At 39.4% G+C, this 13,116-nt stretch overlaps 2 protein-coding genes across 11 annotated transcripts in view; one reads left to right on the top strand and one right to left on the bottom strand.

Moving 5' to 3' along the window:
- Window positions 1–13,116, top strand: part of Ppfibp1 (PPFIA binding protein 1) — a 145,263-nt gene that overhangs the window by 72,014 nt on the left and 60,133 nt on the right. The window lies entirely within an intron of this gene.
- Window positions 7,162–8,489, bottom strand: C8H12orf71 (chromosome 8 C12orf71 homolog). Its single transcript, XM_074084844.1, has 2 exons — window positions 7,791–8,489; window positions 7,162–7,440 (listed from the first exon to the last, which is right to left on the bottom strand). Exons 1-2 carry the CDS (start codon window positions 8,487–8,489, stop codon window positions 7,162–7,164), a joined length of 978 nt encoding a protein of 325 aa, XP_073940945.1.

The following is a 13,116-nucleotide window of genomic DNA, read 5'->3' as shown; positions in this document are numbered from 1 at the left end:
TCCAAAGGTTTAGACCACTGGACTGTATGAATCTTAATTCCATTTTGTACTATTGTGGGAATGTCTGTATAATACTCAAAGCCCATGGTGAGCATGAACACCATTTTATCAATGAAAATAAGTTGCTACAGACATTATGCTAAGTAATAGCCCTCTGGTGTTCATCAGAGGGAAACACACTATGGCTGAAAACTATGGTTTTCTATTTACATGAGCTTCTGATTAGTCATTTTTGAATGCTAACTACTCTAGGGTATCAGTTAAAAATAATTATCACCCCCATGTCACAGCAACCCATACTTTGAAAGTTCACAGTGTAATCCTATGTGTATAAATTGTCAAATGATTCTTTCCAGTAGGCATTGAAGGTATTGAACTCATTTTAAGCTTGTTTGATTGAATCCCCAATGTCTTGTGGCCAGTCTGATGAATGATAGTGTCAGATGCTGAATTGATGTGTCAGTTTCTAAGGTAAGAACTAAATGTAAATCATTTCAATGGTTTATTTCCTACTGTCAGATTCATATATTTAGGCCAAGTCTGATAGTGCCTCATGTAATACTGGCAATCTATTGAACTCTTCTAGTTCTCTGTCAGAATACTTTCTGCATTTTTGCATTTAAAAAATTCAACAACTATGTGCCTATCATTTAGGTTCTAGACCCTCTGTCCTGCCATGTATAGGATTTTTAATCTTTGTCAAATCTATAAAATAGAGAGATGATGTCTTCCTTGCAGGGTTTTTAGGATGATTAGAGACTGTACTTATGGGATCCTCCATAAGTGGTTAATTTTCATTCCATAATTGAGGAAAACAACTGCTTCCTCTGTCTTGTATTTCCTCTGAGGAAATGTTTTTGTTTTATTCTAAAATTTCACATGTGGACTAGTTTTCAACCCTTATTGTATATCAAAATCCTGTGTATTAAATAGTTATATTTCCATTTTTGTGATTACTTGACTGTCATCTCCACACAGGGTAGGTGGATCCATGTTCTTGTAGAACATGGTACCTGAGCGTGGAATTCCTGCACCACTATAGCAGTTGAAGTTACGAACCAATCAGTTATCTTCCTTTCCCAATATACCGAGAGCATGAGTGTCACATTGGAGACTTTTCATTTCTAGTGCACTCTGCCTTCAGAGAGGAAATGCCCAGAAAGAATCCTTTGGGACTTAGGTAGGTCTGGTGAAATATGTCATCTAATCTGGTTGTTCAGAATTCAGAGAGAAATTGTTGGAAGCCAACACCATTCTAAATTGGGTAGAGACAATCTCCTTCGTGGAAAAAGTTTTTTACTAAAAAAAAAAAAAAAAAAGTTTGAGGGACATAGAGGATGTAGACTCCCCAGGAAATAAGAAACCACAGATAAGAGTGAGAAGTTGGCATTTTATGACCTTTCCTTAAAAGATTTAAGTAAAGTGCTTAAAATGTGAAAATCTTAGTTCTAGTTCTCTAGAGGACTGCAAAGAAAGGGTGGAAGTGGAAGTGAGGGCTGGAATTGCTTAAGGTTGAATGTCTGAGAAAGACCCCAAGTTCAGAGAAAGATATTCTGGAAATTCAGAAAGATTGTAGACTATCTGAAGAATGAGTGAAAAAATGAAGGTGGGTAGGAACAGGTGACATGAATGACTATTATAAATAATAATTCACTTCACTTTAACTAGGAGGGATCAGAAGAAAAACAGAACGGGAGCTGGCAAGGCCAGGGAAGTGAGGCAAGATGAGGGCTGGGCACCTCTGCATCTCTCTGGACACTGGCATTAACCACCACAGAGTTCCCACTAATAGACCTGCCTGCTGGCCAGAACATCCTGCCATTGCTACCCCTTCCCTCAAGTGATTTGCTGTTCAAATGCTTTGCATTTCAGTCCAGCCTATTAGCACAGATAAAGCATTCTCTACCCTTCCTGAGGCTAAGTAAATATAAGCTCTGGCTTACACTGCAGTATCTCCTGCAGCTCTGTGAATAGATGCTGTTGTTTGTGTGCAAGGGTGTGCATAATGGTCCCTATTCAATTAGGAATCACCTGTGCAAATCCCTAGGAAGACAGTTCGTTGCCCAAGATGCAATTGTGATGGCTTACCATCTTGCAAATGTGTTAAAGATGATGATGTTGATTGATAATAGCTATAGATAAGACTTTTAAAAATAAGTGGAGGTGTATATTTTGTACTTATAGCACATTTGATTTTGGATTGCCTTCACTTCACGTGGTCAGCCACATGTGGCAACTCTATTCAGACAACACAGCTTTGGTGATGATTATACAACTGTATACATTGTTGAACTGTATACTTGTTGAACTGTACACTTACAAAGGGCACTTTTTACTGTATATAACTTCTGCCTTAATTGAAAATTTTCTACAGTGAGCCAGTATATGTGCCACACATGAACATATGTTTAAAAAACTATCATCTTAAAATTAATCTCTGAAATGGAATTTGGAAATTCCATTGTCAAGTTCCTAAAGTAAAAGGTGGGAGCATTTTTCAGATTCACCCCAGGCTAATACTCTTCATAAATTTCAGGTGTGTGTGTGTGTGTGTGTGCTGTGTGTACATTGTATTTTGTGTTTTTCCATCACACAGATTAGTGTGATGGGTAGGACTGATGAAAATTTAGTACTGTTTTTAAAGAAAAAGGATTTGTGTGTTTTTGAGAAGATGAAAGTGAGTACCAATTGTTTTGAGGCAGAGCTAGTACTAATTTTAGGAAAGAGCTTTTCATTTTCTCTCTTGTTTGCATCTATTTCTCCTGCAACAGTATTAAAAATCATTTGTCTCTTTGACGTCCTTCTGCTTCTATCTTATAGTGTGGTTTGTACTATTTTGATAGTGGATGTGTCTGTAGGCATTTTTAGGGTGTTGGCTGTGCACACATGCCCACTGGTAGGAGGAACTTGTAAGACAGCTGACTGTGGGAGAGTAAGTTTAATTTTCATAACTAAATTAGGAAATTGTTTTCACTATAGAAGAGTTCAATACTTGTTGAAAATAATGTCATTTTATTTGATAACTATTTGGATATTTTCCATTTTTACCTGAGTTCCGTGTTTCATTTTTGCTAAATGTCACATAAATTTTGACAAGTTACATATGAATAAGTCTAAGATAGAAAGGCCAAAGATATCTTCAAAATGGTCTTAAAGTGTAGATATCTAGGCTGAAATTAAAAAAGGTAAAATTAATTACTATTGAAAAATGCCATCAGTTTGGACTGGGGAAGACCTATCTGGTTAGAAAATTAACCCACAGTATTCTTAGACTAAATCTTAGAGCCCAAAGTATGATGTGGTTGTTTTAAATCTTCACAACCCACAGAAAGCATTTAACAAGGGGATCACTGGCTAGGAACAAAATAACCCCTTGTCAGTTTGTTTCACTTTAGTTTAGGGTTATCTTAGTGTGCTGTTAATCCAAGAAGCAGTGGATAAACTGTAAATTTCAATGTGGGTTGAAAATATGGATCCATTCCTCTATTTCTAGGAATTTCTGGTACAATAGACTGGGAATGGGGTCCAGAATGTGCACTGCCAAAATGCATTCCTGTGCCTTTCTATCCGTTCTCTCCTTGAGAAACCCTGGCCTAGAACCACCACTTAGACTTTTACTAGGTTTTCTGGATATGCAGGATGCTGTGATGAATTCAGGTAAAAGACAAGACACCTGTTGGGAATATGCTAACAGAATTTAGGGTACAAGGGTATTTGCCAAGAGTGGTACAGCCAGTAGGAAGTAAAGGAGTACAGAGCAGGAGGGCAGTGCCACCAACATTTGACTCGGGGATATAGGTAATATTCAGGTTACCTGAGACAAAACTGGATGTCCACTACATTGGGACATCCAACAGGGAGAGGTGTGTGAGATCCAACCGGGAGGGTATTACCTGAGAAAGGAACTTCACTTAGACACTGAATATACTTTTTTAACCAGGAAAACAATTGTAATAAATAGGTAGAAGCAGATAGGAAGAAAATCTAGTTGATCACTGTCAGTGGTTCCTGAACTCAAGTGTGCATCCATCCGAGTCACCTGGAGGACTTGTTAAAACATGCATTTCTGGCTCCATCCAGAAAGTTTCTGGTTCAGTAGGTCTGGTGGAGCCTGAGAGTTTGCCTTTCTAACAAGTTATGCTGGTCTGGAGACACATTGAGAACCACTGCTCTTAATGAATGTGTTGTCTTGATTAATAAAAAATCCATAGGTTCTGATGGGAACAAATTGTGGTGGAAAGAATTAGGGAAGGGTTGATTGTTAGACTGTTATCTGACCTTGAACTCCTACCACGTGAACTATTTCCCCCTTTTTCTTCTGAGATTTCATTCCTCTCAAAACAGCTGCTCTAACTGGATTATTCTGGGGATGGACACAGGAATGTGGCCTTGGAGAATAATTTGGGAATCACAGATTTTACGTGCAGCATGTAGTGACAGTGGTGCTGATGCTCTGAACATAAGTGAATTTCTCAGATATTATTTTGAAAATGTAAGTGTGGTGTATCATATTTTAGTTCCACAATACCCAGTCCTTTATGGAAATCTTGACTCTTAACAAGGTCTCATGACCTTTACCCCCAAATGTGCTCCTCCCCAAGTGTTCTCCCTGATAGCAGCATCACCTGTCTCTTCTTCCTGTGTTGCAGGCTCACCTCATCCTGGACAACCCTCCTTCTCTCTCACACTTTCATTCCAGCATCATTTGGAGTTATCCCTGTGCCTTTGTTCCTTACATTGCAGTCCCAGGGAGTATTTCACTTCCTGAACTAAAGGTGTTTAAATCCAGTGCCCTTCACTTAGGTAATCTTATATGTATATCCAAGGGTATATTTCCCAAGGGCATCCATGGAGAAGAGGGTGAGTGGACACTTTCAGAAGATGTTTTTATTGTGGTTAAAGGTGAGTAATAGGTGTTGATAAAGTGCCACTGCTCATCCATAGAGACTTTGGCACACTAGAAAATAATGCCCCTTCCAGACAAATGCAGGCCCTGTGCAGAATCTGGCTGACTAGATTTTGCCATGCAGTGGCTCAGGTGAAGGCAGGCCCTTGTGCAGGGCATGACCTACACAACCAGAGCAGTGATCTTGACTCTAGGTGTCCATCAGTTAACCTACAAATTAGAGTGGGTCGGCTTGACCTTTTTAGAAGTAGAAGAACAATGAGTAACTTTTGGAAATCCCTGACAGCCTAGACATTTGATAATAATAATAAAAATGAAAGACTTTCACCATGAAGCTATAGAAATTGTTCTTCGTGTGACTAAGCTGACGTGGTGTATGTGTCTTTCAAGCCAGCATAATTATTTATATCTATGCTGCTTACTCAGTAGCCATGTTTCATAGTTGAAGATGATGTGTGCTTTACAAGGTAGACTATCTCTGACTGATGGCATCAAGTTTGGAATTTAGCACTTGAAGTATCCAGACTGTGGTTTTACTGTGTGGAGGAGGGCACACCTTACCAGGCATGACATTCTTTCATCTGGCATGTTTTCTCTTGAGGAAATGGCTTGAAGTATTTGAGACCTGGCAGTAGAAGAAATGGGAGGAGGCCCAATTCTTGCTAGGCATGAGTCATCCTATAAAAATACAAATTGAACATTTTATTCAACAATTTCACTGTTGTTATGAAACTATTAGTCAGTTACTAGATTGTTTTGGTGTATCTGTTTTACCTCTATGTGTCCTATGCCAGGAATCTAGCACTGCTAGGAATCTGATAACCACTGAATAGATAGTGCTGTGCTTTATGTATTGCTTATAATTTTGTCTGATTTGGGGATAGTTTTCTTGTTTTCTGACTCTCACAAGTATGAGCATCACAACATTTTATTTGGTGGGATGCCATGAAAAGCAACTATATGTGCATGGTACGTTTGTAATTTCAAACTCTACTGGACTCTTATCTGTCTGTAGGTCATTGTTGGATCAGTCAGTAGTAACAGAATTTCAATCTGGGAGCAAGTAATCGCTTTAAAAATGTGATATTGAAATTGATGATATGCTTAATTGAATTAGTACTCTGTTTATTTTGGGGGCACAAAAAGTAGTTAGTTGGATGTTGTCACTGACAAGAATATATTTATGCCTAGATAGAGCTGTCAGTGAGGTTTTATAGTCCAATTGCTCTCTGAAAAGTTGTGGATGCCAGAGGCATTGGTAAAATTGGATTGAGAAGGAAGGGTCTGCTCCAATTTCTCACCTTGTCTGCTCCATGAGATGGACTTGATAGGAATCTAAATATGGAAATGGAGGGTGTTCAGTAAAATGAAAGTACCTAGTGCCTGCACCAGCTTCTGGCATGTGGTAGATACAACATGTATGTATGTGTTGAATGTATGGGCTTACCTATGCCATGTTGGAGTACTATTCCTGCCAGATACAGTAAAGTATCAAACAACCTGATCATAATGGTCATTTGGTATCTCCCCTTAAGCCATTCAACATCTAGCTGTAGTAAAAACCAAACTTTCCAATTTGTATCAGGGCAATTCAACATACTTGCTCTCTTCTGCTTTTCTTTTCTACCTCCCCCATTCCCTCTCTCCTAAAAACCATAGATTGAGTGTAGTGGTTCACATCTGTAATCTCAGCTATTTGAGAGGCAGAGATCAGGAGGATCAAAGTTCAAGGCCAGACCTGGCAAAAAGTTAGGAAGACCCCCACCAAAACCCATAATCTGGGCATGATAGCAGTGTCTGTCCTCCCAGCTGTGTGAGAGGCATAGGTAACAGGATCTTTTGCCAGCAAAAACATGAGACCCTACCTAAAAAATAAACTAAAGCAAAAAAGGTCTGAGGACATGCCTGACTTAAGTGGTAGAGTACCTTCGTAGCAAGTGTGAGGCCATGAGTTCAAACCCCCATTACCACCACCCCCAAAAATAGGTTGCCATAAATTTTACTAAAATGAAAACAAAATCTATCTTAATGATCAAAGTCAACAAATCCCTTCCATTTAGGAAGCATACTGCTTAAAATTTCCAGGAAATGAGTTTCAGTTTTCTAGGTAACATACTTTCAGCCTGAGTCAAGATAGGCTAGAAAAGGAAGATATGGATAACAAAAACACTTATTTATTGGGAACAAATATATAAATTCCAAGGGATTGTGGAAAAGGGCTATAAAAAAGTGTAAAAATGTGGAGATGAAGGGGGTCATGAGTCGAGGCATTCTTGAGGCATGATTGTGTTGCTTCTAAAAGGGTGACTCTTCAGAATCTTTTGGTACCATCTCGTCTGGTCCTTGTCAGCATGCTCTTTCCTCTTCTTGAGGGAGGCAAGGACATGCTGCCTCAGCCAGTGGAAGGCCCTCCTGAGGTTCAGACAGGATGCAATGTGTGTGTCTGGAAGAGTGTCCTCCTCTGGCTGCTCAGCAGAAATTGAGGAGGTCTCTGTCATGCTTGTCCTTTGGTTTTCAGTAGCCTGGCTTACTGCCTGCCCACAAAAGAAAGAAAATTAGAAACAAGTCTTGTTGACAGCAATGGAATCAGTATTTACTCACTTATGGACCCAGAATTCAGTTACCAAAAGCAGCCCAAGTGTAAACACAATTTTATAATACCCATTAATACTTAAATGCACACACTTTTGTAATCACATTATTATTATCGTTTCTTGTTCCTACCCTCTTCCCCTCAGTGCTCCTCAGGATTTTCCCTACAACTCCACCCTGACCCCTTTCCTTGCTGTCATCCTTCTCCCCCTGCTAGTCATTTCAGACAACTGGGGCCCACCCTGCTTCACAGCAGGTAGTAAGGCTCTACTGTCCAACCTGGTCCTCTTACCAAGCTGTCCTTTGCTTTCCTATGTGGCATCATTGTGTTCACAAGAAGTTCATGTTCCTTAGACCGAGGAGATATCTCTGGGAGCTGAATGACTTTTCTATTTTCTGGTGGTTTGCACTTGGGTAAAACTTGACAAGCATCATGTTCTTTGTGGCTGATCTGAGCCATATGAGAAAGGGAGCTGGTGGACAGCTGGAAATCTTTCTCCTGACGAGATTCAGTGAACAAGGAATCATCATTTTTGTCATTATTCTGATCTTCTAGAAATGTCTCAAATTTTCGTGTTAGATCATCCAATTTGCAGGGAGTCAGTTTTGTCCGCTCTTGTGGCCACTTGTCCATCCAGTGGTGGTCTCTATTTAGATTCCAGTTAGCTGCTGGGTCTGCCTGGTCAGGGCCCACGTCAACATCCCAGGCTAGGGTGATTCTTAGTTTGCAAAACTGCCCTGGGTCATCCTCAATCTGATCTTGTCTCTTGACGAGTCTGATACTCTTAGTCCACCCTTTCCCTTGGACAGGAGGGAGGAAGTGAACTGGAGAATCCACAGAAGTTGTGTCTTCATAGGAGGTTGGGTCCTCATAAGAAAAGGGGTCATCATAGGGGAAGTAGCCCACAGAGAGGTTCAGGTCAGATTTGGATTCCCAAACATCGTCATCCTCTGTGTCAGTGTAGTCACTGCTGGAGGGTGAGGTTGTCATGGCTCTCAAGGGCTCCTGTCTCACTTCTCCCTTGACTCGGAACTTCATAAGAAAAAAATGGATAGTGAGGAGAAGAGAGGTAAGTCCTTAAGCGACAATGTGATCTGTGCACTTTTCTATTTGGAACTCTCCCATTCAGATAGAAGTTTGTCCTAAGTTTGTACTTTCTATTGAAGGTCAGAAGAGGCAGTTCTACCCCCTTGAAAACTGATTTAATTATACAATAACCTTCTACTGAGTATCTCCATCTGACATCTCTCATCATTTGAAAGAATTTAAATAAAAGCAAAATATAAGTGTATACAATTTAAAAATTATAGGAAAGTGTGAAGGTGAAAATAAATATGTCTAAGATCCAACCATCTAACAGTGATAACCTCATAGATTGAGATTGATGGATTTCCTTTTTTTAATATATTGTATTCATGTTAGCATGTGTGCAAAGATCCAATACACATATGTATGTTGATATCACATCAAAAGAAACTCAAATTATTAAATTTTATGGCACAGGCTATTATACACCTACACACACAGCCATTTTAATTCTTAACTACTGAGGTATTTACCTAGTAATGGCCAGTAGGTTAGGTGATTGATGTCTATTAGATTATTAAGACCACAGTGGTCTTATTAATGATCAGTAGGTGTAAACAAGGGGATTGGACTATGAGCACATGATAAAAGCGAGAGCACACAAGGAAGGGGTGAGGATAGGTAAGACACCTAAAAAACTAGCTAGCATTTGTTGCCCTCAACGCAGAGAAACTAAAGCAGATACCTTAAAGCAACTGAGGCCAATAGGAAAAGGGGAACAGGTACTAGAGAAAAGGTTAGATCAAAAAGAATTAACCTAGAAGGTAACACACACGCACAGGAAATCAATGTGAGTCAATGCCCTATATAGCTATCCTTATCTCAACCAGCAAAAACCCTTGTTCCTTCCTATTATTGCTTATACTCTCTCTACAACAAAATTAGAAATAAGGGCAAAATAGTTTCTGCTGGGTATTGAGGGGGGGAGAGGGAGGGGGCGGAGTGGGTGGTAAGGGAGGGGGTGGGGGCAGGGGGGAGAAATGAACCAAGCCTTGTAAGCACATATGAATAATAAAAGAAAAAAAATGGTCAGTAGGTGTAAATCTGTATTGATATACCTTGTCCATAAAGCTCTGCATCATTTTATTCCTGTACATCAGAACAATCTACCACAGATCACAAGTATTTTGAAGTCTTATAATAGTTGATACCAAATTGCTTTCCAGAAAAGTAGTATCAATTTCAATGCCTACCCTCCTACAATCTAAGTCCAGCTTTTTATATGAAACCCCAGTAAGTGGAAGTCACATAAACACACACATCCCACAAATAACACAGGGTCTGTCATGCCCTACTCTAATGACTGCCTACCTGAGAGAAGACAACAGAATATTAGAAATTCTTTAGATCCAAGTCTCAGTAACTAAAAAGCTGATTGCTTAAAGTCTGTGTTCCAGAACTATTGGTTACCACAGCAACAGAGGAACCAACTTGCAGCTAGAAGTGTAAAAAGACAAAGGGATAGGGAATCATAGGATCCATCCCCTTGTTCTGTACATACAACAAGGCAGGTTGAAGAATGTCTCTCTTGAGGGCATAAGGACGAACGCCATGGGAGTTACTTCCCTCTTATCATGTGGGTGTCTAAAATGGTTCCTGTCCTTGATGAATATAGAGACTGTTGGTAGACATAGTCTGTAATAGGGCAGGATGTTCAGTGAACCAAATAATTGAAGGATAATGGTATGAAGGTCAAGAGGGGCACCTTATGTAGCCAGGCTGGGAGTAGCATGGGGGTGACCAGAAAAGACCTCTCTGGGGAGATGCCTTCAGATCTGAAAAGTTATAGAGGGTTGGAACTTAGTGAGGTAAACAAAAGGTACTGAATTGTTGATCTGAAGTGTCCTGGTGTAGTTCATGATTGAAAATGCTGGACCAGGAGTTAAGAGTAAAGCAAGGCACAAAGTTTATTGAAAGGATAACAAAGCTCCCTGGTGGGTGGGACTTAGTGAAAGGGCTAAGCCATACAATGGCTGATGTCTAGAAGATAATTTAGGCACTAACTGGCTTAGGTACAACTAGTCCACCGTAAAACTATATTTGTGATTGGTTGGTGCCAAGTCAACTTCTCACTGAACCTATCTGTTCCCCCCAACTTACGGAATAGAACATTTATAGATGGTCTGGTCAGTTTGTCCTGGCCTTGGGGTCCACATCTTATAGCTGCATTTTGTTATTTTGGTTAGAGGCATATTATTTCTATGAGAAATTTGCCCCTTTTACATGTCTGCTTCTAAAGCGCCTCTCTCATCCAAAATGGGGTCACCTCTTTCATTATTCCCCTTATACTCTCCCCTCTCCAGAGGTATCCCTGACTTCTGTCAGGGAAAAGGCAATGTTTTTTCTGACTGCTTCAGGCTAACAAGGGGTGATGGCCCTTGGACAGTTAGTCATGAGGTGACGAAGGGGTCTGCCAAGGGGGTCCATGGTACCAGGAAGAAGTCTCTGGTGTGTGTCTTTGCCTCCATTACCATCTGGAACTTAATTGTTTCCAATCTTCAAGAAGAAACTTAAACAAATAAAGGATGCATGCACCAAGAATTGGTAGAAAGACTGCCATAGTATTTTAGGATGATTATTATGATTGGCAGCATTGTATTATTAATTTTTCCTTGTTACAGTTAGGAACACATGCACTAAAACCTGTAAAAGGCTAGCATTAAGTCTTAATTTGGAGCATACCAGCTAGGTAGTTTTTTTTTTTTTCTTTTAAATTTTGCATTTTAGAAGGCTTTAACTTGTCACCCTTGGAGTAAAACCCTGAATCTTTTAATAGGTCAGATAACGGGTATACAGCACTGACAAAATTTAAAACCCTAGATTTTCCATTAGTTAGGAGAGGCATATCACTGACACCAAATAGTCTAGTCACAGACACATAAAGGCCACTAACTGCAGTAGAGTCACCCAAGACAACAGTTGTTTATCCATAATTATGAGGTCATCTAGAAGACTTGATAACTTAGTTTTCTCAGTAGTCAAAACCCTGACAAAAATCAACAGAGAACACAAGTAAATGTTCATGAGACCTTAGTGTGGCTTAGAATGGTGGCTTAGATGTTGACAAGGAATCACGTGCTAGATTGCTAACGTTAACAGATGGCTGTAACATACAACAATGTCCTGCTGACCTGTAGCCATTGAAGCCTCCCAAACAACAGGCCTAGTCTGGCCATCCAAGGCCAAAAAATTTTCTCTACCTGTCATGTGGAAGGAGTTGAGGAAGCGTAGCCCCAGTTTCTTAGAGTTAATGATACAACCTTATTTTGTGGAAATCGCAATGTTTTCTTTTTGAGTCTTTTTATAATTCCATTCAGGGAGTGAAATTTTGCTTTGTTTTTACTTTGCTTTACATAAATTTATCCCAATTCTTGTATCAGTACAGCAGCACTCCCTGTGCTCAGCTGCTCATTGCCTCTCTGTGTTTTAATAAATTTTGCTTTTTTCACCTGTCTTAGTAAATTCTTTTACCAACCTATAGTATTAAAAATTCCTGATGGTTATCTTGACAAACCAAAACCTTTTCTTTAAGTCAGTTTTTTGTAAATGTTATCAAAACCAGAATATTTTAAAGATAATCTTGTTGTTATGGACATTGAGAATTATGTTCTACTTTAACATCAGCACATTAAATTTTGATCTTAGAAAATCTTTTATATAATTCTTAGGTTACAGTCAACTTAATTACTTACATAGTCTTTATGTAAGTCTCCATCTTTTTATGATGACCTACTCTGCACCATTATGACAACTTACTCTGTCCATTCATGATGATTTACTCTGTACTTTTGAGGGTAGGAGGTTGTCCTTATCCTTTATGTACATTTTGGGACAATCCTGGAGGCCAAACACTTTTTTTTTTTTTAAACAGAATCCTTTCTCATCCTAAAGTACTCTCTTTCCTTTAACCTTTCTTTCTCAATACCCTTCTATATCTTTTCTTTAAATCTTCTGGTTAACTTGCATCTTAAAGTTACAGAATCCAATTACATCCAGTAGGAATAGTATTCCCTATATCACTGTCAGGTTACAGTGCCTAGAGAATGAGTTCAGGGACTTTCACTAGCTGAGTTGTATATTTAAAAGGAGAAAATGTGTGTGGGGTGGGGGGAGAAAGAGAGAGAGGAAGAAATAGAGAGAGGCAGAGAGAGAGAGGGAAGGAGAGAGAGGAAGAATTGTAGTTTTTTTCCACACCTCCAGTCCATTCTGCTCTGGTTATTTTGGAGATGGGATCTTGTGAACTGTTTGCCCTGACTGACCTCAAGCCACAATCCTCCCAAACTCAGCTTCGAAAGTAGCTAGGATTATAGGTGTAAGCTACTGACGCTCAACTTTGGAAGCTTCCTTTTTAATTTATTATTGTATTGCAGATTTGTCCATAGTGCACATACAGTGCTTTTAGTTTGTTTTGACAACTGTGTGTCATGCCATCCTGTGATTAGACCAGTTTATTCATCCCCTCTGATGTTGATGGACATTTGGGTTATTTCCATATTTTTGTTTTTGTAAAGATTCCTTATGTGAGCATTTA

The sequence above is a fragment of the Castor canadensis genome, chromosome 8, assembly GCF_047511655.1.
Source record: "Castor canadensis chromosome 8, mCasCan1.hap1v2, whole genome shotgun sequence".
In the NCBI taxonomy this organism is placed as follows: Eukaryota; Metazoa; Chordata; class Mammalia; order Rodentia; family Castoridae; genus Castor; species Castor canadensis.
This window is presented reverse-complemented; position numbering and strand designations above follow the sequence as displayed.